Source organism: Vigna umbellata, chromosome 11 (genome assembly GCF_029865625.1).
Source record: "Vigna umbellata cultivar VRB3 chromosome 11, Vumbellata_1.0, whole genome shotgun sequence".
NCBI lineage: Eukaryota > Viridiplantae > Streptophyta > Magnoliopsida > Fabales > Fabaceae > Vigna > Vigna umbellata.
In genome coordinates this window covers 30,007,109-30,034,972 of record NC_142175.1, presented here as the reverse complement: position 1 = coordinate 30,034,972, position 27,864 = coordinate 30,007,109, and the positions used below count along the sequence as shown (strand labels likewise).

Sequence of the window (27,864 nt, the reverse complement as noted above, 5' to 3'; positions counted from 1 at the left end):
TATAATTTTCATTTTCACAATAAGGGTTTTCTGTTAAGGAACCTAGGATTTTTTTTCATAGATTTTGTATTATTCTCATTCTTAATAGATTAAAATTGTCGTTCTATTATAATAATAAATTTATGAAAAAAATATTAAAAATAGTAAGTATAAAAATGAAGCTGCCTAGAATGAATAAAGTATCAAAATTTCCAGTAATTTTTACTCTTTCCTTTTCTTTTCTACTCTCTCACTTTTCATCCGACCTTCCAAACAACATTTAGAGAAATAATTACACAAGCTAATACAAATTATTTAAATACTATTAATAATTTACTTTGTTCTTTCAGTTTTATTTCATAATAAAACCTAGTTAAAAAAACTTTAGATTTAATAAATTAAATTTTAGTTATTGTAATTTACTCCTCCAATTGATTTAAATAAACCGTTTTAATCTAACATTAATATATCATCCAACAAAAAACTGTGTTTATAAAGGTTATTGTTAAACACTTCTGGTATTAATTAACAATTACTATTGATGAACTCTTTTACATTTTTTATTATTATTCAAAGCACGTTAACAAAGAAATGTCGATGGGTTTAAAATGATAACAAACGTTTTAACAATAGACCAAACTGTTTAGCATTAGAAAATTAAAGGATCAAATATATTATTAAACTTTATAGGATTAGAATTATACATTCACAACACAATAAGAACAAAAATTACATATAAGTCATGTTTTTATTTTAAACATTTATGAATCTTTTTCAATTGAAGGTTTCCATTTCTTAACTCTCATGTATATTATTTAAATAATGATTGGATGATACACTTTTACATTGATTTGATACACAGAATAAAATGGTTATAAAAAAAAGTAATTTTTTATATTTTTTCAAAAAAGAAGAGAGCAACAAAATATTAAAGAGTAATGTAAAATGAAGATAAATTTTGTGTCAGAGAATCATTTCTCGTATTATTTCATCCTAAAGTGAACTGTGTACTTAAGAATTCATGTGTAGCAAGGTGTAAGTGGGTGGGTCTGTCACATTGTAGGGCTGCTAATTTTTGTTGGCATTTGGTAACATCTCACTTTACCTTTCAACTAAGCACTCACAAAACTCTTATTTGGTTGCCAAACTTCAACAGTACATGAACAAAACTATGATGATTAGCTTGATGAGATAATATAAACTTCTTTTATTAGCATAAGAAAACACAAGTTGAACAACCCTGGTCACCAACAAAATGGTTAACAACCAATGCATATGAGTCATGTCAAACTTAACTCCACTAAGTTATATAAGTTTCTGCTTATAAAATGCAACCTAAACATGTGTATCACATTACTAAGCAAACTCCTATTCCTAGAGAAGTAAGTAACATGTTTCCATATTCTCAATTCAACTCTCTGAGCCCATATGTGTGACAAGAAAGAAGACAGAGATTGAATTATGCTGGAGAAGCAGGACACATGCTTGATTTGTGGAAGTGTTGAGCTTGTGTCCTGCTTTTCCAGCATGAATTCTTTCTCTGGGTAATGTTGTTATACAAAACAATTTGTAAGCCACAAGGTAAGCTTTTCCACCTGCTATGTGTACATGTATTAAGATTCCAAAAGGAAACAAAGTTTTCAGGAAATCATGTTACAACTAAACTTCATTTGAACAAGTCCAAATTCTCTCTTGAGTGTTTTTTAATGTTGTCCTCTGCTAAACATTAAAAACACTGATATTGGTATTTTAAAACATCAAAATCAGTATGTATCAGTGTATTTTAAAGACAATAGAAAGGAACAACACAGAAAAACTCAACAGAGAATCTGAATTTCATTTGAACGCCGTTCAAAGGGTGGTCTTTATTGTCATATCATATAACATTACATTTTGAAAAATCTGTTGGCCAAGCTTCCATTAACCATGTCTGTCTCAACCACACAAGATAGTTTAACTTATAAATAGCTTTAAATAGAATATAAGCTTTAAAACGCATCATTATCCAATAATCAAGCTCGATTTTCCAAAGCAAATGCAGCAGAATCAACATGTAGGAGCAAACAAGAATACACTTTTTGCTTCAATCTGTCAACAGTTTCCAACAGCTCTTCATTTTCCATGTTTGAAGTGTTTCTCAGTTTCTCCAACCATTCATTTGCTTGCTTAAGGAGTGACAATGTGAGAGCTATATGATTGGCATGATTCATTTTCTTCCCCGCAGGGTCCTTACTCGTCTTTCCTCTCTTCTCTTGGGAGCTTATGGAAAACCAGACATCCAATGTTTTTTCCAAGTATTTCAAAAACCATGATTTTGTTTCAATCAAAAGGACTTCTCTCAGTTCGTTTATCTCTTTTAGACCATTTACTGTGGCCCATTCTTGTTTCTCAGTGTCGGATAAATCTGGTGAGTATTTTGGAGACTTTGATGAAATTTTCCCAGGCATTAAAACTGATTTCTTGTCATTTTTGTCTGTTTCTGAAGGAGAAGAAGTTTTATATAGATGATGTAATTTATCTGTGTGTGGAACTGTACTTGTACCATTTGACTGGTTGATGAGTTCTTGGAAGGAAAAAAACTTGTTCAGTGTGACATGAGGATTCTCTGAGGCAGCTGAGCTGCAGATGTTGGCAAACATACTGAAAAGGAAAGAGAAGTAAATAATTGAAGAATCTAAATGGAAAAAATGTTATCCTTGTATTTGACACCATTTTTTAAAAGTTAATCCAATGAAAAAGCTTTACACTTTAATCCCTACATAAAAATAGTTATTACAAGTCAGTTTGAGTGTCTGCTAAAATAACATCTTTAAATTTAGTAATATAGAAACAAATTTTAAAATTTCCCAAGTAACTAAACTTTGACTGAATAATTTGACAATATAATACAAATGAATAACGTACCTTAACAACTTGGCAAGGACTGCAGTAGCTGTAACTTCTTTCTGAGCTTCTGCAGCAACCATGGAGGCTAGATGTTTCCTTCTGAGCAATTCCTAGTAAAATGAGGAAATTTGTATGATTGCCATCAAAAATTCATGAAATTGCTGAGATAACTTTGCTTTACTCAAAAAAGACACATGAGATGCAATTTGATCTAATCTGTTAAACACAATAATAATAATAATAATAATAATAATAATAATAATAATAATATGCAGTGTTATAAATACTTATGGTAGTGTTCTCTAAATAGTTTTGGAGTTTCACTTCAATAATATTTGGTGGAATCCTTTATTACATAGATTACTGAGATGAAACTCCAATTTGATTACAGAACAAGATCAACAAATTGCATCTATGTTTTATGGTAACATCTGTCATTCAAAGGAGGGATTAAATTGCAATGTACCTTTCCAGGACTCAAAAGTTTGTCTGGCAGAGAGGACCATGGAATTGCCTCTGTGCTCCAGCTTTTATCTTCACTGCTTGGCAAAATATTCAAGTTTGTAGTTTCCACTTTAGCAGAATTATGTTTGATAGATATGCGCTTAGAAGGTGACATGGCAGTCTCCTGGATGTTAGATTGAGCAACCCTCTGCCTTGGTGAAGATGTTTCAAGTAGTAGAGTACGAGTTGTATTCACTGAGAGTGTCTGTGATGCTAAAACTAATCATTCTCAATCTCTTAATTTTCATTATTACCTATTTAGCATGTAACACAGCATACAATTCAACACTAAACTTGTTACTAGGTATTGGTGGTTACGTAGTTAAGATAAGGAACTTATTTTCTAACAAAATTGGAATTTGTCACTGTTCCAAACTTTGATATATTTTAGTTCTTAAACTTTAAAATGAATGGATATAGGCTACCTAATCCAAGGATGGTAATATTTTTTAATTGTTAAATGGTGTTTCAGGCTAACATTTGATATGAAAGTTGTAAACAACTCAAAACATAAGCCAGAAACGTCATTTGACATATCAACAAAATTTAACGCAGTTAGATTAATAAGAATATATTTATTCTTTGGGAGAAGGACAAATTTTAATTTCGTGTCAAAATTTAAAAACTAAAAATATATTTAATCCTAAGTTAAATAAATTATTCATTGTATGGGGTAGTTATAGTTGTTCCCATGCTGCTTTCAAATATTGGGCATACTATAACTCTATAGAAAGGCCAAATACTTAATCCATATATTCTTGAGCCTTAAAAAGTGCCTATCAAAGACAAGAATCATACCTGACCTGTAATTTTTGCAGTTTTACTTTTGCAGATCCCACCTTCTTACTACTGTCTACATCATTCTGAAAATCATTTCCTTTTCTTTCTTCAGTAGCATCATGAACATTCACGTTTGAGGTTGAACTTCTAACACCCCGCATGTACCTGGATGCAACAGCAGATTTTTCCTCTTTAATAACAATTTTCTGCCATGGACTTCTGCTTTCTTTGACAGAGTTCATGGATTTTGAACGAATAATTCTATGATGATTATCAGATTGCACAGGACCCTCTGATGGCTCTAACATTTGCATTAAATCCTTAGGATTTCCAATAAAAGGGTGCCGGCCAGGAACCGCGGTAACATCAACAAGAATAGGAACTGGTGTTCCAGCTTCTATCCTATCCGCATAAAAAAATTGTCCAAGCTGCAACTTGTTGCTCAAGATAAGCTCGTTATCTTCCTTTGAGAGTGAAACATAAGTTGAATGAGAAGAGTCAGAGACTTTGAGGAAGAAACCTTGGTTAGGCCATAATTCAGACCCAGTTATTGCAGGCACAATGCTGACCACTTGCAGAAGGACTGATCTATATTCTCCATTAACTTTCACATTAGAATCCATACTCTGGAGAAGCTTCAGCAGAACCCCAGGAATGAGGGATGCCATGCCTCTTCACTTTCTTCTGTTTTATGTATTATATTATTCAGGGGGTCAACAAATTTGCACGTCTGCTATTTTCAATGCAAGGAGCTGCACACCAAGTAAAATTAATACATTTTGGTAGATCCTTCCGTAATTCTGTACAAATGGACTTACTTTTTATGAGTCCTAACTCCTAAGCCTATTTAAGGTGTAAAATGCAAGCAATTTTTGAGTTTTCTAATCCCCTGACATGCCAAAATATTGTGCAAAGATGTAGCTAACTGGAATAGTTAATCGTTTGATGTGATATCCAAAAAAGGAAGTTAAGCAGCAAGACTTGAACTTTCTTGATAGATAAAAAATAAGCCAAGAAACATTGGAAAAAGTTTAACATATAGATAACATATACAGCAGTGTGTTTGCATGTGAATTTGTATGTATGTGTTTGCATATGTATATATATCATGTTACCTAATTCAGATTTGAAGCATGAAGTGACAAGAGAAGTGTGCAACAGAAGAATCAAAGAGGGTTGTAAGAAATTCTGCAGACCAGAAAGGACAAACTGCAATAGTAGGCTTCCAAAAAATAATGCTTCTGATTGCTTTTCCAGAGGATTAACCAAGATTATATAAATATCTTTTATTGAAGGCACGTTAGCATCATATTCTCTTGGTTTGAAAACTATGGAACAACAACACCCTTGAGCGTGGGAAATATGAAGCACTTTTTGTGAGACATGAAATGATAAATCAGTTCCTTTACCAAAGAATTATGCCTGCTAACCCTGTTAGCAATTTAATGAATATTATAGAATACATGATGTTGGTGGGGCTCAATCTGGTCATATGTCGTTTTTAGTTAGAGCCAATGTAACCACTGAAAGATTTAAGGATACCCTCGTGCCCATTTATTGTGGCTGGTCTTACTTGAATCATTATTAGCCTCCTCCATATTGAGCATGCATTTGCATTTGCATATGCATAATCATTCTTTTGCCATAATCAAGAAAAAGTGCTATAGAAGTAAGTAAACAAAAATGTTTAAGTATTTCCTTATCAAATTTACATAATCAAGTGGCACATAATATGTATTTTTTGTTTATTTGAAAAAGAAGAAATCTGACCTAAAAGATAGAATAAAATGACTTCTGTTGTGTGACCCACACTTCAAAACAGCCCAAACCGGTTAAAGTGGTCCTTTCTTTTCTAGTTTTGACCAAATTATTTAGGCCAATGGGGGCATTCTTTTTAGTCACAATTGCTATATGCTGACAATAATGTTACAGGCTCATGGATATGATCAAGAAAAGGCATTGGCTTCTGTCTCAGCTCGAACTAGGCTAGCATACAAGCCATTTTGATTTGAAGCCATGAGAGTGTCATGGCTCCCATACTCCACCACTTCCCCGTCTCTCATAACTGCGATCTTATCAGCTTCTCTGATCGTGGAAAGACGGTGAGCAACTATTATGGTTGTTGCATCTTTGGCAACATTTTTAAGGGCTTCTTGGATGTGCTTCTCTGATTCCAAGTCCAAGGCACTGCTTGCTTCATCAAGCAAAAGTACCCTTGATCTCTTCAATATGGCTCTTGCTATAGCAATTCGTTGTTTCTGGCCACCTGATAACTGGACCCCACTTTCACCAACCTAGTTCAGAGAAAATGAAAAAATAATCATATGTTTTGCTTATAGAAAAGGGTGCTGGGAAAAAAATCTGTAAAAAAGTGATGCAGCATAAATTAGTATGAACTTGTGATTTAGAGTCAAGCTACAAATACAATTCAATGAGTATATGATGAACAAAAACTAGAGTAAAAAGTGGTTTAGCATAACAAGATATAACCTAAAGTAAGAGAAATACTAGCAACACATTTTCTTAGTATTGCTATACAGTTATTACCTGCGTCTCATAACCCTGAGGAAGGCCACTGATGAACTTGTGGATGTAAGCCTCCTTTGCAGCCCCTTCAATTTCAGACCATGAAGCATTTGGGTCGCCAAATGCAATATTCTCCCTTATGCTCCCAGCAAACAGTGCAGGTTCTTGACCCACCAAAGCCATTTGCCTCCTCAACCACTTTACATCGATCTCTCTCAAATCTTTCCCACTCATCATCACCTTTCCTTGGTCAGGATCATAGAACCTCTGAGTCAACCATATGACCGTTGACTTCCCTGATCCACTTGGTCCCACCAGGGCCACTGTGCTTCCACCTTTGACCTTTAAACAGAAGTCCCTCAACACAGTCACTTCTGGCCTAGATGGGTATGTAAAAGTCACCATCTTGAATTCTATGTTGAATGGCTTTGATCTGTCTACTTTCCTACCTTTTGTTCTATCATTGTCAATCAGTGGCCTGCGTTTTATGATATCTTGAACTGCAGGAATTGCCGTAGCCGCCGTAGAAGTATCTGGTGCCAAGCCAGCTAGTTGTCCCACAGAGAATGAGCTCAGAACAAGAATGAGAAAGATCTTAAACACGTCTCCAAGTTTTGCCTTGTCATGTTGTACAAGGTATGCGCCAAACCAAAGTGTTAAGGTGTATGCTCCATACATGGAACCTTGAAACAACCCAAACATAAAACCTTGAAGTTGTGATCTTCGTAATGATTTTCTTCTAGGTTCTGATAGGGCTCTATCAAAGGACTTAACTATCTGTTCCTGGGCAGAAAATGTGGTAACTGTCCTTATGTTCGACACTGCACCAGAAGCAATGTTACTGGCTTTGCCATAAGAGTCGTTGTCCACACGCGGCCCAACGTTTATGATCAAGTTTATGTAGCTTGCACCAAGTGCAAAAGGAGTTACAGCAGCTGCCACAAGCGTTAGTCTCCAATTGAAGGCAAAGGACACACCAAGGCCAACAGCAGCTGAACTCAACCCCATAAGAAGGACTGAGAATCTGTCACCGAGTACTGATCGAAAACTAACACAGTCGAGGGAGAGCCTTGATACCAACACTCCCGTAGAGTTTTCTTCAAAGTCAAACCACCCAGGTTCTTGTTTCAGTATGGATTCAAACAAGATGTATCTAACTCTTTGTGTCAGCTTTGATCCAGCCCAACCACACAGACCTTGTTGTCCTGTCATGGAAAGTATGCAACCAATTCCAAGGCCAACAAGTGTTAAACAAAGGTGTGCAACATCTCTTTTCATCTTATGAGTGTCATGGCCAAAATATACTTCCAAGGATATGCCTAAAATCAATGGGAAAAGGGACAGAATAGCACCAGCAAACATTCCCATAATAAGTCCTGAAAATAGCATCACGAGCTCTGGCTTTTGCAGTTTCCATACTTGAGAAAGGCTGTATTGTTTTGCCTTTGTGTCTTGTACATCATCTTCCATGTCTTTCTGTTTCTCCACCCCATGCATAGATATTAAGTCTATAGGCATAGGGATATCAGCCACGTATCTTGATCGTGATAAAGCAGCAACAGATTTATCATAGATGGATAGATCATTGGCTTTTTGTATGCCATTCTCTATAGCTAGAGGTTTTGGAATGGCTTCGGTAGCAAGCTTGACAAGGTTGTGGTATGCTCCTGCTTTTGACATAAGCTGTCGATGGTCACCAATCTCAATGACAGAACCATGCTCAAGAACCACAATAGTATGAGCATTCTTCACTGTTGCTATCCTGTGAGCAATCACAATGGTTGTTCGTCCGGCAGAAATCTTATCAATTGCCCGTTGGACCGCAGACTCTGACTCAGCATCAAGAGCACTAGTAGGTTCATCTAGAAGAAGGATTTTAGGATCTTTCATCATTGCTCGAGCCAATGCTATTCTCTGCTTCTGACCTCCGGAGAGTTTTGTTCCCCTATCTCCCACCTGCAGAATATAGCACTTCCTATTTAAGATCCAAACATCATACCATAAATTCTTTAGAAATTTGTGTATGCAGTTTTGAATGCCACACACACACAGGGTTACATAACAACTATTTTGCAACCTAGTTTAGTTGAATACATATTACTGCAGAAAAGGAGAAATATCATTGTCATTAGTTACAACACCTGAGTGTCATAGCTTAGTGGTAGGCTAGAGATGAAGCTGTGAGCATCAGCAGCAATGCAAGCAGCAATTGCCTCTTCCTTTGTGGCATCATCTTTCCCCATCATCACGTTTTCCAGAATAGATGTGGCAAAGAGGATTGGCTCCTGACCAACCATCCCAATCTGATCACGTAGCCACTTTACTTGCAATGTCCTCAAATCATGACCATCCAAGGTAATAATCCCTACAAAGATATTGAAACTCAACAAAGTTAGGAGTAGGAATAACTTCCTTAGCTTTCAAAAGATCTTTTGCAAATAATCATATAGCTACTTTTACCTTCAGTAGGGTCATAAAACCTCTCTATGAGAGCAAAGATAGTGGACTTTCCCCCACCACTGGCACCAACTAATGCCACAGTTTTTGAAGGTGGTATTATCAAACTAAGGGAATGAAGTATCAGAGAATCAGGACGTGATGGATATGCAAAACTAACACTTTTTAACTCAACCCTTCCACGAACACCAGAAAGCTTCCTACCCTCAGGGCTATAGGGATCAATCTCAGGGATTCTCTCTATAACATAGAATACACGGCTTGCTGCAACAGTCCCTTGAGCAAACTGTGCAAAATATGAAAGTGCCAGTGCCAATCCTCTGTCAATGAAAGAAATAACTTTCACTTCTATATATAAAACTTTTTACAACATCAATCAATCAGAAACTATAATTAGTATAAGTCAATAAACTTATCATTGTGATTTGTAATTGGATAATAGTATAAACAATTTGCTGATAAACTCTCGCTAAACAAAGAAAGTACAAGTAGTCCTTAACAAAATGCTTGAAGAATAATTTCCTTGTATGAAAAACATGGTTGAATATTATGGTTTTCCAAATCAAGTATGTTGTAATAAGTTAAAGAGAGAAGAAGGCACACCTTCCCCCAACATTGACACCAAAGAAACAAGCAATAGCTGAACCTCCATCAAGTTCATTCTTGGCAATTAATACAGAGCCATACCAGAATGCCAGTGCCCATGTTGAATAGGTTATTAAGTAGATCACACCCATGCCTATACCTTTAGCAAAACCAACTTTTGCCCCAATTGGAGCTGATTGCTGCAGTAGTTCATCATATTTTCCAGCTAATTGGCTTTCTGCAACAAATGAAAAAACTGTCCTAATTGAGCTTATGGCTTGCTCCGCAACGCTACCAGCTTTCCTATAAGAAGCCTTCAGAACAAACAGTTAATAAAAAGGATTAACAAAATGTTGAGACATGTAAAACAAATGTAATAAGGGATATATATATTTTTAATCTCTCAACTTTCATATAAAATTTGAATTCATCGATATTCTAAACTTTGATATAGTTTGATTCTCAAATTTTAACAAATAAATAGATATAGTCTTCTTAACTTATCTGTATTAAAGAAAATTACATGTTAAATAGTGTTTCAGATTGGAGTTATTTACTCACATTTCAGCTTAAATGTCAGTCTAGAATGTTTAACACAACATCAATGAATTAAAAGGACTATATTCATTTATTTCTGGAACCTAAAGAAAAACGTATAGAGAAAAATTGGCGATCCAGATGAATTTCAATTTTAGGTTCAATAATAATGTATTTAACCAATTTAATAAAAACTGAAGTTTCTGATTTATTTTTTATCTTACTTCCTCTTTTGCTGTTAGGCCTCCATAAAGTGCTTTGTAAGCCATGCCACAAAACATTGTCAATGGAGTGACTGAGAATACCACAAGAGAGACTTTCCATGATCTTTTAAACCCAACTATGTATCCACATATGAATGTAAATATATGATGAATGAAGTGTGCCATCTGCAATGTCAGAAACAAAAATTAAATGAAAATGAATACAAGGATCAATCTCAACCAAATTTGGAGCATAGAACTTGTTATCATTCTCTGGTGTCACAGAATATATGAAACATATTGTATTAACAACTTTAACTGAAACATTAAAGTCAATTATTAATAAGATATAACAACAACATTCCACGCTATCAATCAAGTCATGAGTGAAATTTATATAAAAGATCTAATTGTACCTTTTAAATCTTAAAATAGTAACTCAATGACATCCTTAAATAAGGGAAAAATGAGTTAAGAGGTAAATTAAACAAGGTTAAGTAATAAAAAATTATGTATAATTTCTTTGCTAATTAAGGTTGCACAATAGTTAAGGAATTAAAACTGTTTTTATTTTATATTGAAAATCATATAAGAACATACTAAAAAATCATAGTAACGGTATTTTTATGCATTTCAATAAAGAAAAGTCATTTATAATTTTTTAATCAATTTCATACCATGATGTTAGCATTTGCCTTAAATTAATACTATAGTCCTAACCATTTTTTTATTTTTATTTTTAGAGTGTTTTATTCGTTATTTAAATACGTTCTTATTGCTTAAAAGAATATAAATCAATGCCTAGACTTTTAAAATTGGTTAAAATAAAATCCCCCCTTAGCCTACAAATTATAGGAACCTGTTTAGAAAATGCAATTTGTAAAGTTTTATACTTAGTTTTCAAAAATTTAGAAAATTATGAATGGATTTCTAATGCTACTGGTAAGAAGGAACTTATTTCCTTGAAATTATATATTGTTCCAGATGTAAACTTTTAAATTATATGAATTCGTAAAAAAGAAAAAAAAATCAGGGCAATGTTAGGAACCTATATAATACAATTTAAAATTAGTTTCATTTAAAAATTCAATTTATATTAATATTATTGAATATCCTATACATTGTGTACACATTTTTAAATATAAGCAAAATTAAAAATAAACAATATAAAATGTTTAAATAAAAAAAGACACAATTAAATCCAGAAAGGTGAATTTAAAATTAAAAAATACCATATGTCATTCTTAAAGTAAATTATTTTAAAGGAAAGAGTGTAATGTAATCAATATTATAAATTAAAATCTCAAATAAAGTTATTGTTGTTTTCAATCTCTATAGAGATTTTTAACACTCTCCTCTCATATTGAAAAAAAAAAAACATTTCACACATATCATGTAACCAAAAAATATATCTCACTTAACATCTTTAATTATCCGAATATGTATATTCTGATTTTAATTCGCAGTCTACTATTTAAAAATAAAAAGTTTTATATCAAAATTTAAATATTTTAGATTTATAATATAAATGTAACTTGTATGTTTAAAAACATTTATTTACTATGATTTAGAAGTTTAAAATATTTATTATAAATTATAGTTACATAAAAATCTTTAGTATATGCAATGCATACTAAAATACTAATATATATATATATATATATATATATATATATATATATATATATATATAGTTTATTTGTATGAAAAGTTTGTATCAGAAGTTAAAATTATATTAGTGCAGTTTAGCTAGCAAGTAGTTTGTGAGTAGAATAGGAGAAAGAAGAAGCAACCTTCTCTCCCATAACTTCTTGAATCTGTGCAACATCACTTGCAATTCCATGCATAATATCACCTGTGTTGATATCTGTATCAAAGAAAGTTATGTCCTGTCTAAGAACTGCTCTCAGATACTCACTTCTAATTCTCTGTGCAGATCGCTCCCCCACTAACCTCCAACATGTGATCTCTGCCAATTTCAGTCATTAACAAAAGTTATTGCAACACATCAAGATCATAACAAAGTACAACTTAAACATCACTCGTGTCTTAATCTCCTTACGCAAATATGCTCCAACCACCACAACAGCAGCTAGCCCCGCCATAAACAGGCATATCTGAAAACCACAACAGGTCAAAGAAAATAAACTTCAACTCCACAGCACTGTGCAAACACAAACATTTGACCAATAAATGGAGAAAGAAATAAACAAGGGAAGGTTTTTTGTTAACCTTTTCTACATCCTTCATCATCTGTTTTTTGTCCTTGTCTGCTTCTGAAATCTTGTTGATCAAGTCTCCAAAAAGATAAGAGTACCAAGGAAGTGATCCTCCATTTATGAGGGCCCCCAAACACCCCACAAACACAAGCATCCAATCCCACTTTGTTGAGTACCTAAACAAGCTGAACAATCCAACAGCCTTTGGAGGACTTGCATCTTCCTCATCCATGTCTTCCTCACCTTCTTCATCATATCCTGAATGCTTCTCAATGTCATGGTGGCGATAAGTATAGCCCCCACCACTTCCACTTAGATGGCTACCATCATATGATGGTAGTCCGTGACCGACATAGCAACTCCCACCATAATCACCATGACCGTGTTTAAGATATGGGGATTCAAGACCATGATCATTGCCATTAGGTAAAATTACACGTTCTTCTGTTATGCTATAATCTATCATACTAAGCTCATCTTCTTCGGCCAATGGACTACTCTTACTTTTTCTACTACTCTGCTGGTGGATGAACCCCGATGTAGATAATCCATGATCAAAGTAACTATGATCATTGTCCCTCGCAACATAGCTCTTAAGTTCAACTCTACCACCGCCAGAATGTTCATAAGAAGAGCTTGCGATACCTCTGAACCCACTTGTTCTTGAAAGGTAGAAGTCATTGGCTGATCGTCGAAATATTCGGCTGTGATCAGAAGGGGGGCTGGCTGCCCATGGAGTCAGAAGAGAACCATAGTTTGTGCTGTAATGGTGCCACCCTGTGGCCTCAAACTTCCATGAAACCTCTTCTTGCCATGAATGGTCATCGTCTGAAGCGAAGGGCGTGGTAGGAACTCGGTTGCGGCGAGCTGTTCTGGTTGTGGAAGTAGCATCGCTGTGAAAGCTGGATGGTATGAAAGAGCCAGAGCCAGACACACTGTGATAACTCGCCGGTGTTGGATAGTAGCGTCTCTGGTGGCTTGAGAAGGAGTCTCCATCAAAGGAAAAAGAACCATCCATGGCTTGCAAGCAACTAGTTTGAAGAGAAGAAGTAGTGGAAAGAAAGGAAAAAGGAATGAAATGGGGGGAAATAAAAACAGGAGTTCTACTTTCTGATTACAGGTCCATGGAGATTGGTACAATGTATCAGACAACTTAGATTGTTCCACCCATGTTTTCTAGCATAGTCAGACAATTGAACAAAACACCAAACAGGTAAATAGGCATATCTTTGGCCTCCTTGACTATATAGAGGGTGTGGTCTGGTTTATCTTTTTGTTTGGGAATGCTTTATACATTGATCCTTATGTGTTGTGAATGGACGGCATGTAAAGCTATGTGGCCGGCTGAGCATAGTTATGACTGGGTTTTTCCAATTTTAGCCGTTGTTGTTTAGATGACATGTTGGTTTTGAATTGACTCGTGTGAGTTTTTTTCTAACATCAATTCAGTTATCCGTAATCAGAACAAAAACTAACAAGGAATATACATTTGTCATGTAGAGATGATCTTCTGACTGCAAAGTATGTTTGTGGCATCACCTCTTTGACTAGGTAATAGGTGTGTCGTGCCATGTAATTAAGACTTAACCAAGTAGTGCTTGAAATGAATATTTCAGGAGAAAAAGAAAGGAAATAAACAATGACAATAAAAGACTCTTTTTACAGTGGAATTTACAAAGCGCAGTGTTCTCCGCAAGGACACGAGTACATAAAAGACGGTAAGTTTTATTGTAAGTTTCACACGATGCCAGCTTATTTGATGGGTGAAACTCAACTTGAAAAAAAGAAAGTACTGTACAGAAAGGAATCTGGAAAACAAGGTAGGGTACAAGGTGCATTATTTTGCTGCATAAATAATAATAGAATAGTACGTTTAATCCAAGAAAATCAAATAACATTGGTGCCTTTATTTATTGTTGATTGGCCGAATTGCTTCCTAGAAGTGATCAAATCATACAAGATTGTGTCGGCTAATATTGGTTTGTCTGTTTCTTTTGTGGCTAGTCAAGATTATCTGGTGCCTTGTCCTTGCATTTTCCATTATCATTCCCGCTTTATTTTCCTTTCTTTGCCGTTAAGCATTTGATAAATTCCCAATAACGTCTTCGTAGTCACTAATTAGAGCATTAATTAACAACTTAAATCGCTTTTAAAGAAATTAAATAAACTTCTTAATCGTAAGCATTGTATAGTTTGTTTTATCCAAAAATCAATATAATAAATGGAATACAATTAGCGTTCTCATTCATTACTGTAATCGGACGGTTCCGTGTTCACAGGGCCTAAAGCAATAAATAATGGATGCAAAATCATAAGGTAAGAAGGATCGACGACCATGTTTATTTACTGTGTGATGATTTACATTAAGTAACGTGTAGCTGTCATGAAAAGGAGCATTAATAGCTGAAAATTCATACAGCTAAAAGCAACAATAAAATGGCATAGGATAAGTAGCCAATCATTCTTATTCGTTCTTTTCATGGGGAGAGGGAAATAATCTTTTGAAAGCTACTATTTTGCTCCGCAATCACATTACTCTTCTTAACTCTGACTGTACTGATTCATTCTAACAGGAGTTCAACTCTGATATACATCACACAAGTAAATCAAAATAAACGAGCAAAAGAATGCCACTCCTGCCAAAATTACAATGACACTGCACCAATAGGCGACTCTTCATTGACTACAGAATGCAGCATATATCAACACAACCATGACTAACTAAATCATAGGGGAAAACCTGAGTCCAAGAAAATATACATAACCCCAATCACATATATCTTTCATATAGATCAATGTATCGAGCCTACCTCTCTTTTCTGTATCATATTTAATATTGTCCTTTACACCTCTACTACCAGTGAGATGATCCGAATTACTTGCCAGGCCCAATCAGTGAAATTTCATCTGGTTTTCGAGTCACTACCCTTGCTTCGGAAAGTCGATAGTGAAAAAAATGATTTGGGAGCTGCAAAAATTGAAGTTAACATGTAACTATGACATCGTGTAAAAGATACTAAATCTGTAGCAAATCAAACGTTATCATTCTTGAAATCAGTGAAGAGAAATCCAAAGCATATGTGAATCCCAAGTCTTTTTACTAACAAAAGCATAATACTACTTTGGGGAGTCAAGGTTTTACATTCTTAGCAAAAAAATTCCAAAGATTGGCCCCTTAATCCAAGAATCAATGAAATGCAAACAAAGAGGACACATTTTGAGAACTCCTGACAACTTACAGAACTACTTCACCAACCTGACAAATGAAACTACACCAAAAAAGGATGAAAAATTGACCTATAGTATACTATGTTACCCAGGCATCACCTTTTAATGAACTTCCAGACATGTGATCATCCCTCAGTTTAAAATGAGCAGGAGGTGCAGGGATAGAGCTTTGCAAGGATTGGACTGTAGGAATCAAGAACAAAATTATCAATTAAAAGTTGGGTCTACTAAAAAACGAAAGTTAAGAAAGACATTAATTGAAATTTTCCTTGTCCTTCCACATCAATATCTATGGACAGGTATAACTTTTTTAAATGTGCAACCAACAGTGGAAAGACATCAAATGAATAAATTAAAGGATCCACTTCCTAATAGCAGGAATAACACAAGATATTGGCAAGATCAAATAATAAAATAAAAAATATAACCACTTAAATATCTAGATTTTAAGCAATGACAAGGCGTATTGATCAATAACAATAAATCTGAGAAAATAATAGGTTACCCTGTTCGTTGAACAGCTCATTTTCATTGAAGCTGTCATCAGAAGGATGACCATGAGAGAATCCCATTCTTGATTTCCTCAGGTCTTCTGATGACCGATTGGCCAAATCTCTTCCATCTTCAGTATCATCATCTCCTTCAGATGTTGTTGCAGAGATCCAATCAGGCAAACCTTCGGATCCTCGAGTTTTTCTACCAAACTTTAGCAATCGCTTAAAACCTTTAGTGACATCTTTGCGGGGTTGATTTTGGGATGAATTAGCAACAAGAAACGGTTTTTGAGCACTTCCCCACTTTTTCCTCATTCGGGCAGCATCATTGTCACCCTGGTTAAGAGAATGAGAATTCCAAGAAGCGGGGCTTCCAATTGGAGAATCTACGGAAGCATCAATGTCAGATGACTCATGCGGGTATGAAAAAGGATGAGGCACGCGTGAATTCCATGACACGGGACTTCCAATAGGAGAATCCTGCCCAGATCTTACACCGTTGAATGTGGATGGAAACCCAGAAGCCATTTCACCTCCTGAAATAGGGTCAACCTGGGCAAAAGACCTCGTAGAATCACCAATTTCAGATCCAGAATTACCAGACTTCCCGGATTCCTGGTTCAGACTCACCTTTCCATTATTATTATAAGCAACATCTTTGATAACCATAGTTTCAATGTCATCCTGTTCCTCTGTGCCCATCTGCAAAGAATCATCCTCATCAAATTCAAGGTCATCAAATTCTTTATTATTTTGAGTATCAGTTGCCATTGAAGCTTTCATCCGGATAGCATTGCCAACAGAACCAGAACCTATGTTATTACCCTTTTTAAGAAAAGATCTAGGCGATTGATCATAAGGGCCTAGATCAGTCTCGTCCATATCAAATTTCAATGGAGACAAAACAATCCCATCTGGGTTCAAAGGGGACAAATCCTTAAACTCTGCAGGATTAGCAGAACTTTTCCTTAAAGACTGAGCTTGCCTCGACTTCTCTTCCTTGACTCCTTGCATCTCCTCAGTGGTGCTTTTGCTACGGGAATACGTCCTTACCTGAGAACGGGTTGTTTTACCGACTCCAGAAGAAGGCTTTGTATTTTCTTTTCTTAAATCAGAAAAATTTGGAACAGACTGAGCAAGTGGGTTGTCTCTTCTCCTTCCAGATGAACGTGAGACCGACACAGCTGTTGTTCGAGGGGTAACTGAAGATGTATGTCTATTAGGAAAATTTTTCCTACTTTGCCTAGAAGAGCCATAAGTTTTCTCTTCTGAGAATTCAGAAACATATTCATCATCTTCATTCTGAAGGGAATCTATCGGATGCTGTCCAAAAAGAAGGGAGATTTAAATCAGAACCGAAAATGAAATTTCATGTTTTTAATTTAACACAAACTTTGCATTCAAAAAATTAAAATTCTGCAGTGATCACGAAAATCATAAAACAAGCCAATGAATACCTGCTCCCTCTTAATATTTGATTTGAAATATCTAAGTTTCTCGGCACGATGAGCACCTGATGCTAAATCTTGTTTGTTGCTAGAGCCCGAAAACTTGGCCTTCATTTCAGCTCTACTCATCTCAAGGCTATCTTGCATGGCCTTCATCCTAGCTTCCTTCTCAGCTCTGTTCATACTCCAATCTTCTCGAAGCTTGGCATTCCTCTTCTTCATATACTTCTCATAAAACTTTCCTCTAGAATCTTCACTCAAGTTAAGATCAGAAAAATTTTGCCCCAAAACATCACCAGAATTGTGACTGTCCACCGTCTTTGCAACCGACTTAGCATCAAAGCTAGCCAGACTGCTTGAACTCGCAGTCACTTCAGTCACATTACTTCTGGAAGGTAACTGAGGAGTCGACTCGCCTACTCCAGCTTTCCTATACTGTGACTGTTCTATATGTGCATCAGCCGGCTCAACTCTCCTCGCAGAACCAGACTGGTCCCCAGGAACCCTCAGTTTATGCTCAGCAAAAAGCTTTTCAAGTTCATCAGCCTTCATTTTCAGCTCATCATGCAGTCCTTGATTTCCTTTAGCTTGCCTCACCCTCTGATGTTGCTGCTCTAAAGGTGGGGTTGAGGATGGACGTGCATTGTCCTTAGTCTCTAAAACTTGTTTCATCTTGCTAAATTCATGAGCACTTTTGTTGGTTTCCTCCCTTTTACCCTGTGTCATGCTCAACTGTTGTTCACTTCTACCAGGTAGAGATTTCTGGAACTTCATTTTTGGGATTTGGGAATCCTCATCCTTGTTCGTGAATGAAGAAGAGTCTTCAACCTCAATCTGTGAAGATTGATCAACACGTACAGAAACATCCCTCAATTTGAGTCCATTGCCACCTTCAAACTGTGCTGATAAGGATCGAGAATGACTTCGGGGTCCCCTAATAAGTGACGGTGCAACCACATGATTTTTCACCCCACCATAAACCTTCACATCATCATCCCCAGAAGACAGCATAGGACCACCAACAACAACCTCGGATGAACCCTTCTTCACTGCTGCGGCCTCCGGAACACCACCCACCTGATCCTTAAACCCCCCGTTCATGTCCTCGTCAAAAACGGAAACTTTCCCTGTCTCCTGAGAAGACCCTTGATCAGTTTTCCCAAACTTCTCCGATTTGTTGTCGTTTCGATCCTTCTCTTCCGAAAGAAGGGACTTCGTCTGAGAAACAGAGGACGACAAGGGGCTATCCGATTCCTTCTTCTCCCCGCTGATGTCGATGCTCATGTCGCTCGCACCGCTCCACCGCCGCAGCACATCGGAGGAAAACCTCCGGAGCTCCGGTGGCTTCCCGGAGGAATTCTCCTTCTGCTTATTCTCGAATAGGTTGATCCGGTCCTGCACGCTAAGCCTCCGAGACGCCGGAGCCGTCGCCGCCGTGGTTGCCGACGCCGGCGACTCCGTCTCCTCTTTGGCAGGGGCGTCGTTGGTGTCGTCCCTCGAGCTCACGCTGGTGTTGCTTCTTCGCAGCGAAGCGAAGCTGGAAAAAGTCTTGGGCTTTGGTGGGTCTGAGAGTTGATCCTGGGCCTGAGCTTGGTTGGGCCCATCGTCATTGTCGATGGACATGTCAGAACTAATTGATGATCGGAGTTCCCTGTCATCGCCACCTGGCCAGTGACTGATAAGGTCCGGTCTTCTTTCGTACAGTGACATGTATTTAGTACACGCTTCACTGCACCGCAAAAATAAAAACATTATAATTAATAATATTATTATTTTATTCAATATTTTAATTACGAACGAAAATAAAATTTGCTTACTATTATAATTACTACTTTTATTATTTCATTTTATCTTAATTAAGGTTATTTTAGAAGAGTTAAGAAAATGACTTACTTCAATCTATGAGCACCGAAAGAATGAGCGAAATGTTTGAGATGAGTGATGGTGTGGGGATTGAAACCGGAGGCTGATGCACGAGCACATGCTGTGGTTAGGTCTTGCCTAACTGCACTCAATCGTACATCAATTGCCCTTAGGAGTTCCTTCCTGTGCAAGTAACTCGTACCAACAAATCAATCAATTACATCTGTAAAATGAACATGCAAAATGTTGCCTAGGTAGATGAAATCTTACGTTGTAGCATCTGCCACTGTTACTGCTCCTGCTCCATTCCCACCTGCCCAAATTCACCGTAAATTTTTCATCAATCATTCAACAAATAATATACTGATCAAAACTATTACCTATTTCATTTCAGCATGCTGGTTTTTATTTTGTTATGAAAAATAATACTTTATGCAGAAATTCAAAACAAAAATTTAAAGATAATGGGAGTTTGTTCTTTTTTAGTTTTCTCTTTCCCAGTTTTGTTCACTTCAGATGAATTTCATTCTTCATTTCTACTTCTATGGTAGGCATCAGCATTGAACCCTCAACCCATTTTGCCACGCTCTTATCAAAGAAGATAAGGCAATTCTGTTGGGGCAATTATGATGGGAGCATGTGGCAATTAAGAACTGAGAATGGTTTTCTTTTTTACTTTTTTATATATCCTATCTGGCTACATTTAATTTCGTTTTTCTATCTACTCTCTGATTTAGAAGAACCTACATCAACATGTCATACAGTATAGGCTATCACCGAATTGAGCAATAATTAGACAAACTATTACAGACAAGAAAACATTTTAGAAGTGCGCACATATCTAAAATTAGAAGCAAGTTCATAAATATTTCCTCAAGATTGTATTATAATAATAGTTGCATTTAATGGTAAACAATGTAGAGTGTAAAATACGTCAGCTCCCATTACTGTAACAGTAAAATGTGTTCCAGGGAGAAATAATAGTGAAAGAAGTGTGAGATTAAGTAATCAACATTGACAATAATCAAAGTTCCATATATGGAAACATGATGACAGCCAATATAACTTAAAAGTCATAAATGTGCAGTAATTTTCAATCGATTTTGTACAACAAAAGAAGAAACACAACTTTTTTCTCCATGACTACAAGATACTCAGCAGGGAAATGCAGCATAAATGTCTTAAGAGTTAAGAGTTGTAATTTATAAGACAAATTCATCAGAGTGGTTACTGATGAGTAGTGACACGATCAAAAGAAGTTCCAAATTGTCTTGGATTATAGGTCTGATTGCAAAGAGACCTGTTATTTTGGTTATGTGTCTATTAGCAAAGAAAACATACCTTGTGGATCTGAACGCTGATCCCCTGCCCCCTGAAAGAAGACATTCCAAATATCAACAAAAGAGAGAAAAACAAGTGATTGCTCAGTTCAGTTGTCTGCACCAATCTTCTCTCTTTGATCATAACTGTGTTGTTACCTGAGAATATATTCTTCGTGCTGCTTCTAATTGGGACATTTCTGCATCATAGGTATTGACCATTTCCAAAACTTCTGGTGTGCTAACAAACCGCACAAACCTGTAAGCACCAAAACCAATCAAATCAAAAAGGTAAACCAAAATGCTCGGTGCATTCAATCAAAGGGCAGTGTTACCTCTCAAATGTTCCTTTTGTAAACCACGCCTCTGCATTTTTATGTCTATCAATTTCTAGCTTGATTGATGAGGCAGCTAGAGCAACCTGCTCTTCTGCAACCTTTAAATTGGTCAAGAATGGCTTCACCAATCCTGATGCTAGTTTCTCAGTGTTTCCATCACTTGAAACCAGCAACTCACATCTGCCCAACGATAGGGGGAAAAAACAAGAAAACACGATTACAAACTCTAATAATCAACAGAAAAGCACACCCCAGCAACATGAAAATTCCATGGATGAAGTTGCCCGCACCTTGAACGCCTTGGAGACAATTGGAATACCGCATAATCAAGAAGCGTATCAGACTTCATTTTCCTATATTGAAGGTAGCACTACTCTCTGTCACTCTTCGGATCATTTCACGCAAGCAAACGCAATCTTAACCATCGTTTCCATTTGGAACCAACCATAATCAACAACACTACACACGAGAAATCCCAAAATCAGAATGTAGATTCTGCAGAAGCATGGTTAAAAAAAGAAAAAGGAAGAGAAAACTCTTGCAGAATTCAGCGTCGAACAAAGTACGTTGAGTGAGTCATTTCCCTATTTGCATTACATTATAAATCTACATTCTCTATCAAGTTCGAAATTGAACAAAATCAAGTCACAACCCAGATGCAGTTAAGGTAAATCCTACTCGTTGCAACCCTCAACAGAACCATTCCACGCCATAGATCCCAACCCATGACTCAAAGTTCAAGCTTTTTCAACAGAACAGAAACCCAAATTTGCCTCAGAAACTATTAGAAGTAGATCTGATTCAGCAAAAGACTGAACTTGACTAAAGCTGCATCGATACCAAATAAACCCAAAATCCAATACCAACCAAGCTAAACCAAAAAACTTACTAAAAAACACAATAATCAAACAAACAACAGGGAGTCAAGCAAGCATTATCACGGTTTCACACAAACAAACACCCATGCTGCAAAACAGGAAACAAAAATGGACAAACCCTAATAACTTTTTTACATTGAAAATTTGGAGTGAAATGTGGAAGTGGCGTGGAATTGAATGTGAAGTGCAGATACGGAGGTCCGAGATCTTCGATTGCGTGACCCGATCCTCCAATTTAGAGTTCAAAAGGGTACCAGCATTTGGCTCCTTTGTCTTTTATGTTCTTCTTTCTCTCTTCTTCTTGTTCTTCCCTTTTTGTGTCTCACTGTGGAGGAAATGAGCCTCTTTCTTTTTCTTTCTCTTCTCTCATTTTCTTTCTCCTTTTTTTTTAAATTGAAGTTTTACGAAACCCCACAATGAAAAAGATGGTTTTTGCTTTACTCGTCCTTCATTTCAAATCCCCTCTACTTTCTCTCTCCACACCGTCCCTCTCTCTCAGTAGAAACAGAGAATGACAATGTTCAGACAAAAACAAAAAAACAAAAACGTTGTCACATTTGCACTTCGTAAAACGCTAATTAATTAGCAGATGACATTGATTCAACTCAATCCATTTCAAAAAAAAAAAAACACTGTGCTCTGGTGAATAACGGTGATGATTGACCGCGGCAGACTCCAACGTGACTGAAACTTTTTACTTTCAGATAAATTGTTCTTCAACTGATGGTGATTAACTTTCAAAACGTGCTATAACCAAAAATTAAAAATTAAAATTTAAAATTTAAAAACCGAATCATTGGCAAGAAACATTAACCAGGTTGCATTTCCCATGTTTTTGTCATTTACTAATTTCCAATAAATAAATAATAATGGTTTTTCAAATTTCGTTTCACCCTTTGATTACTTTATTGTAGTCTATGATTGGGGTATTTGAAACTGACGCACCTATTGTATTGGACAGAAGGGACATTTTCGTAATTTTTTGAAGCCGTGGTCAACACCAGTGTACATACACTGTTGTATTGTATTGCTTCAAAGTCTTTCCATAATAATAATAATAATTACGAACACTCATTGTACAGTTATATTTAAATTCAGATTAAATGTTTCTTAGTGAAGTATATTAAGTTTGGAGAAATCTTATTATCCTATTGATACCTTTGCTTATTAAAATATATATATTTATAATATATAATATTCATTGAAGTGTAAAATAATCTTTGCAGGGTCTTTTTCTAATACGTGTAATTAATCTTTTTATTTCTGATTAACTCCCAGAAACAAACAGAGAAAAACATTTTTTTATTTCACCAATCAAATCAAGTGTGTTTCCTAACTATTTGATAATTTTGTCGTTTTCTAAATTTACTTGTATTTTCCGTCTCTCGTTCTCTTATGGTCCAACCGTATATGTGAACATTAAAATAGTATTTTATTTTAATATTTAAATTTAAATACTTTGCAATTAAAATCAGCTTTGAATTAAATAACTTTTAAATTTGTATCTTTTGTATATACATTTTGAGAGTAAACTTCTCTAAATTAAGATAATTTAAATATTTAAATAAAACATCGCTCATATTATTCTGTAGTAAAATAATTCGAGAACTTGATTGACAAACGGATTAGCATTACTGCCGCTGTTTTTATTTTTCACTTAAATTTAAAGATCAATTAGTGATTTATTGATTTGTCAAATAACATAACAAAACCAGCCTGTAAACAATAAAAAAAAATCATAATAAACCAAAGTCGTATTTTGAGGGCCTAAAAAAGTGGTTGAAAAGAAAAATGACAAAAAAATATATTTATTAATAATATTATTAATAGTATTATTAATGACTTATTATAATTTCTGTTGGAACCCACTATTGGTGAGGCTGCATATTTGAAACTTGTTAACTCATCGCATTTTTCAAGTTAATTAATTATCAAATAATTCAAACTATGTCTAACATTCATTATAATGAATCGTGTACGTAAATCACGGTTAAAACATTAAGCATGACTTAATCATTTCTTAGCTTTCATTTATGGTATGTGTATTTGTATAATTTCGAAATGATGTGTGTATAAGTTAGTGAATGGTGAAAAAAAATATATATAAAAAAAAAAAAAAAAACCTTATAGTAAAATTACTTGTATTTGAAGATTGAATTGGAAAGGGATATTTCTTAAGCAACACTTATATGTAAAGAAAATTGAAAAAAAATGAAAATTGAAAACCGAAATTGTGGATTGGGAAATAAGTGGCATGTCGTTTTGTCTCATTGATTAGGTTTTGTAACGAATTTGTCCCCAATCACAAGGCAACGAGTTTCATCTTAATTTTTGTCACCAAATTGAAATCATAAATCTCGTAGGAAAGTTGAAGTTGAATGAAAGGTACCCAATAGTCACAAATCAGAAACCCTAGGTGGGGATACCATCACCCATACTTGTCATTCATTTGTTACTATTCCAAGATAGAACTTAGAAGGGAACAAAATACTATATAAAACAAAACAAGAATGAGAAAGATCAATACAAACAATCAATGTGAATGGAAGAAAATTAAGAAATGGACAAATTTGAAAAAAAAATTACATTTATATGAAGATTTAGATGAATATAAAAGTGAGCCAAAGTAAATATATAAATTATATAAAGATGTATTTATTATTTATATTTTGTTTTGGTATACATTTTAGTTTATATATTTTAAGAGTCGAAATCAGTCACAATTTAAATGTATTTTTCTTACTTAATTCTCTTAAATGTTTTTTTAAGAATAAAATTATGACTTTCAAAATGGATAATATATCAAATACTATTATTAATCTTAATTAACACATATCAAATGCTATTATATATATATATATATATATATATATATTAATATTTTTCTTATTTAAGTTTATTTGTACATAAGGTGTTTAACATTTTTTCCTTAAAAAATATTCCATTTTCAAAAAATTAATAATTTTTTATTTTTAATCTTTTCTGTTTAAGAATAATATTACTTAAAATTTAATTGTTCCGAAATTTTTTTTAAGAATAAAATCATTACTTTCAAAAATGCACAATATATCAAATACGATTATTAATAATTCAACGGACTTAACTCATATATATATATATATATATATATATATATATATATATATATATATATATATATATATATATGGGGTTTTTTAGTAATGTATAGCAGATTTTAGTAGACAAAAATATCTTTATATATAATGTATTCTAAGTTTTAAGGTTAAGGGAAAAACTCTCATTCTCTAAACCCTTTCTCTTTCATCTCTCTCACTCCAACCTTTTCTCTGTCATCCCTACTGTAGTCCCAATTGAAAAAATCAGAAACATTTGTCGTTAAACAATTTGCCTTTGTAAAGAGTTGAGTCATTGACATATTCACCTTCAGGCAAACGTTCATTCAAGATCTCTTCAATTTCACTATCTTCACTAACATCGAGTGTTTCTGGTTTTTTCCAGGTCAATTACCAATTCCTTTGATGTCATTATGCTTGTGAAAATTAGATAAAATTAGATAAGACAAAAATTATAAAATGAAAAGTCATTATAAAATCATTTTTTTGTAAGAAATTGTTTAATAGCGAGTATGTCTGATTTTTTCCAGGTCAATTATCAATTCCTTTATGCTTGTGAAAACTGGATAAAATTAGATAAAACAAAAATTATAAAATGAAAACTCATTATAAAATCATTTTTTGTAAGATTGTTTAACGGCAAGGGTTTCTGATTTTTTCAATTGAGACTACAGTAGAAATGACAGAGAAAAGGTTGAAGTGAGAGAGATGAAAGAGAAATGATTGAAAGGAATGAGAGATGTGACTAAGGTTTGAGAGGTTTCTTTCTTTTTTTTTAGTTTTGATAATGAAAATTATTAAAATACCCTTAACCTTAAAACTTAGAATCCATGATATATAAGGATATTTTTATCTACTAAAACCTGGTACACATTGCTAAAACCTACCAACTGAAAAACAGGCGTATGCGCAAACCCACACACACACACATATATATATATATATATATATATATATATATATATATATATATATATATATATATATATATATATATATAAAGGAAATTACTCCGGACAATAATTTAAAGCTATCTTAACTCTCTTTTTTTCTGAAAATAAATAAACTTTTAAGCTAACTTTTCTTCAATCATATAATTATAATTTTTTTCTAACTTAAGTCCGTGAAGAAAATATTAAGAAGTCAAATATTACTTTTAAATTGTTGTTTGTTTCCTTGAATTCCAAATTTATGATTTTGTTTTTAATAATTGTTATTTGTGGGAACAAAAATTAGGTTTTAAAAATAATTTATCATTGTCCAAGAAATTAAAATTCTCCTTCAGCTGAAGAGAATGAAAAAGTGATTTTGAAGACCAATTATCTATCTTCTTAAATCTTGACTAGATAGTTTGTTATGATACATTTAATATTTTTATATTTTTTAAGAGTAGATATAAACTCTAATTTAAATATATTTTTCTTTTTCAATTACTTTAGACATCTTTTAAACTCTATATCTAAAATTTTAAAATCGTCAGTATTTCAAATGTAGTAATTAATCATAAAATATTATATAAATTACTATAAAATAATAATATAAAAACAATTGTTGAAAAGGAAATATTACCTTCAAATAACCATCTTGTGATTGAAAGTTAATTTATGATGAGCTTTCATCTACATATAAAATTAAAATAAATGTTATAAGATTAAAACAGTATATTCTAAATAACATAATAAAGTTTGGTTGTAAGTTTTGAGCTGAATTATAATTGATGATAAGATCTGGAAATGTGTTCAATCTAATTGATTTGCTTTTTATCTTTATTTTCTTATGACAAAAGTTTATGCATTGAGTTGTGGTTGATCTTTATGTATTATTATCACATTCGATTGTCTGTTTTAAAATTTAAAACTTTATCATAATTTTGTTTGTAAAATATATTTAAATGGTTGAAAGAAGAAAGTGTATTAAAATATGAAAAAAAAAATATTTTTCATATCAAACTGTTGTATGCACTAATTAAGCTTTATATATGTATAGAGTTAAAAATACTCATCCTTTTAACGCTAATTAATTTTAAATATAGCATTACATTAAATTTCACAATATTCATCTTCTCTTTTTACAACTCTATCAATTATGATGTTTTATATCTTTGTAACGATTTCATCTCCTCACTAATAGCATTTTCCACTCTGAGTTAACTAAAATTTCTTACACCATATTAGAAACAAATACTAAGTTATAAATGATATATTTGACGTGGAACAAATTCTAGTTACAATGTAAACTTATTGATATCTAATTTTATTAATGTAAACTTAATTCTAGTTACTCATAGCATATCTAATTTTATTAATGAAATCAAGATCATAAATAAACTTAATGACACCTTTAAATAACTTAATGACACCTTTAAAGACTCATATAAACAAAGGTTCTTTAGGAGACAATTATTTGTTTGAATATGAATTTTATCAAATTTTTAAATAATACATTAAGTTTTGTAAAAAAACAAATATAAAGGAAATCATATTTTTATTAGAGAAGTATTATATAAAAAAAGTCACATCATTTAA

At 34.0% G+C, this 27,864-nt stretch overlaps 3 protein-coding genes across 5 annotated transcripts; all 3 read right to left on the bottom strand.

Annotated features, from left to right (window-relative positions):
- Nucleotides 1–1,559: 1,559 nt before the first annotated feature.
- Nucleotides 1,560–5,536, bottom strand: LOC124848877 (protein CORTICAL MICROTUBULE DISORDERING 1-like). Its single transcript, XM_047326694.2, has 5 exons — nt 5,265–5,536; nt 4,173–4,901; nt 3,332–3,574; nt 2,884–2,975; nt 1,560–2,619 (listed from the first exon to the last, which is right to left on the bottom strand). Exons 2-5 carry the CDS (start codon nt 4,815–4,817, stop codon nt 1,992–1,994), a joined length of 1,608 nt encoding a protein of 535 aa, XP_047182650.2. The 5' UTR covers nt 4,818–4,901; nt 5,265–5,536; the 3' UTR covers nt 1,560–1,991.
- Nucleotides 5,537–5,843: 307 nt separating this feature from the next.
- Nucleotides 5,844–14,150, bottom strand: LOC124848878 (ABC transporter B family member 19-like). Its single transcript, XM_047326695.2, has 9 exons — nt 12,690–14,150; nt 12,520–12,574; nt 12,251–12,426; nt 10,479–10,643; nt 9,736–10,031; nt 9,136–9,452; nt 8,817–9,040; nt 6,697–8,631; nt 5,844–6,443 (listed from the first exon to the last, which is right to left on the bottom strand). Exons 1-9 carry the CDS (start codon nt 13,692–13,694, stop codon nt 6,096–6,098), a joined length of 4,521 nt encoding a protein of 1,506 aa, XP_047182651.1. The 5' UTR covers nt 13,695–14,150; the 3' UTR covers nt 5,844–6,095.
- A 957-nt stretch (nt 14,151–15,107) lies between these two features.
- LOC148191491 (uncharacterized) lies at nt 15,108–22,745 on the bottom strand. Of its 3 annotated transcripts, none has more exons than XM_088101855.1 (11): nt 22,363–22,745; nt 21,657–21,825; nt 21,364–21,546; nt 21,188–21,287; nt 21,051–21,081; nt 19,980–20,022; nt 19,740–19,892; nt 17,856–19,575; nt 16,410–17,721; nt 16,004–16,087; nt 15,108–15,644 (listed from the first exon to the last, which is right to left on the bottom strand). In XM_088101855.1, exons 2-11 carry the CDS (start codon nt 21,713–21,715, stop codon nt 15,580–15,582), a joined length of 3,750 nt encoding a protein of 1,249 aa, XP_087957981.1. In that variant the 5' UTR covers nt 21,716–21,825; nt 22,363–22,745; the 3' UTR covers nt 15,108–15,579. The 3 variants fall into 3 exon arrangements, with proteins under 3 accessions (XP_087957981.1, XP_087957980.1, XP_087957982.1); XM_088101854.1 differs by having other exon boundaries at nt 22,380–22,745; XM_088101856.1 differs by having other exon boundaries at nt 22,499–22,745.
- Between the last annotated feature and the right edge of the window lie 5,119 nt (nt 22,746–27,864).

Bases quoted from the DNA above. Each gene is read 5' to 3' on its own strand.
- LOC124848877 (XM_047326694.2), bottom strand. From the start codon at position 4,817: ATGGCATCCCTCATTCCTGGGGTTCTGCTGAAGCTTCTCCAGAGTATG. The intron at 3,575-4,172 runs GTCAGGTATGAT...TTAGCATCACAG, and splicing joins TAAAACTGCAAAAATTACAG to ACACTCTCAGTGAATACAAC. The intron at 2,976-3,331 runs GTACATTGCAAT...TCATTTTACTAG, and splicing joins AACTTTTGAGTCCTGGAAAG to GAATTGCTCAGAAGGAAACA.
- LOC124848878 (XM_047326695.2), bottom strand. From the start codon at position 13,694: ATGGATGGTTCTTTTTCCTTTGATGGAGACTCCTTCTCAAGCCACCAG. The intron at 10,032-10,478 runs GTAAGATAAAAA...TTTGTTCTGAAG, and splicing joins GCCTAACAGCAAAAGAGGAA to GCTTCTTATAGGAAAGCTGG. The intron at 6,444-6,696 runs GTAATAACTGTA...TCTCTGAACTAG, and splicing joins CTCAGGGTTATGAGACGCAG to GTTGGTGAAAGTGGGGTCCA.
- LOC148191491 (XM_088101855.1), bottom strand. From the start codon at position 21,715: ATGAAGTCTGATACGCTTCTTGATTATGCGGTATTCCAATTGTCTCCA. The intron at 21,288-21,363 runs GTAACACTGCCC...TGGTGCTTACAG, and splicing joins ACAAAAGGAACATTTGAGAG to GTTTGTGCGGTTTGTTAGCA. The intron at 19,576-19,739 runs GTAAGTCATTTT...TTTGCGGTGCAG, and splicing joins TTCGGTGCTCATAGATTGAA to TGAAGCGTGTACTAAATACA.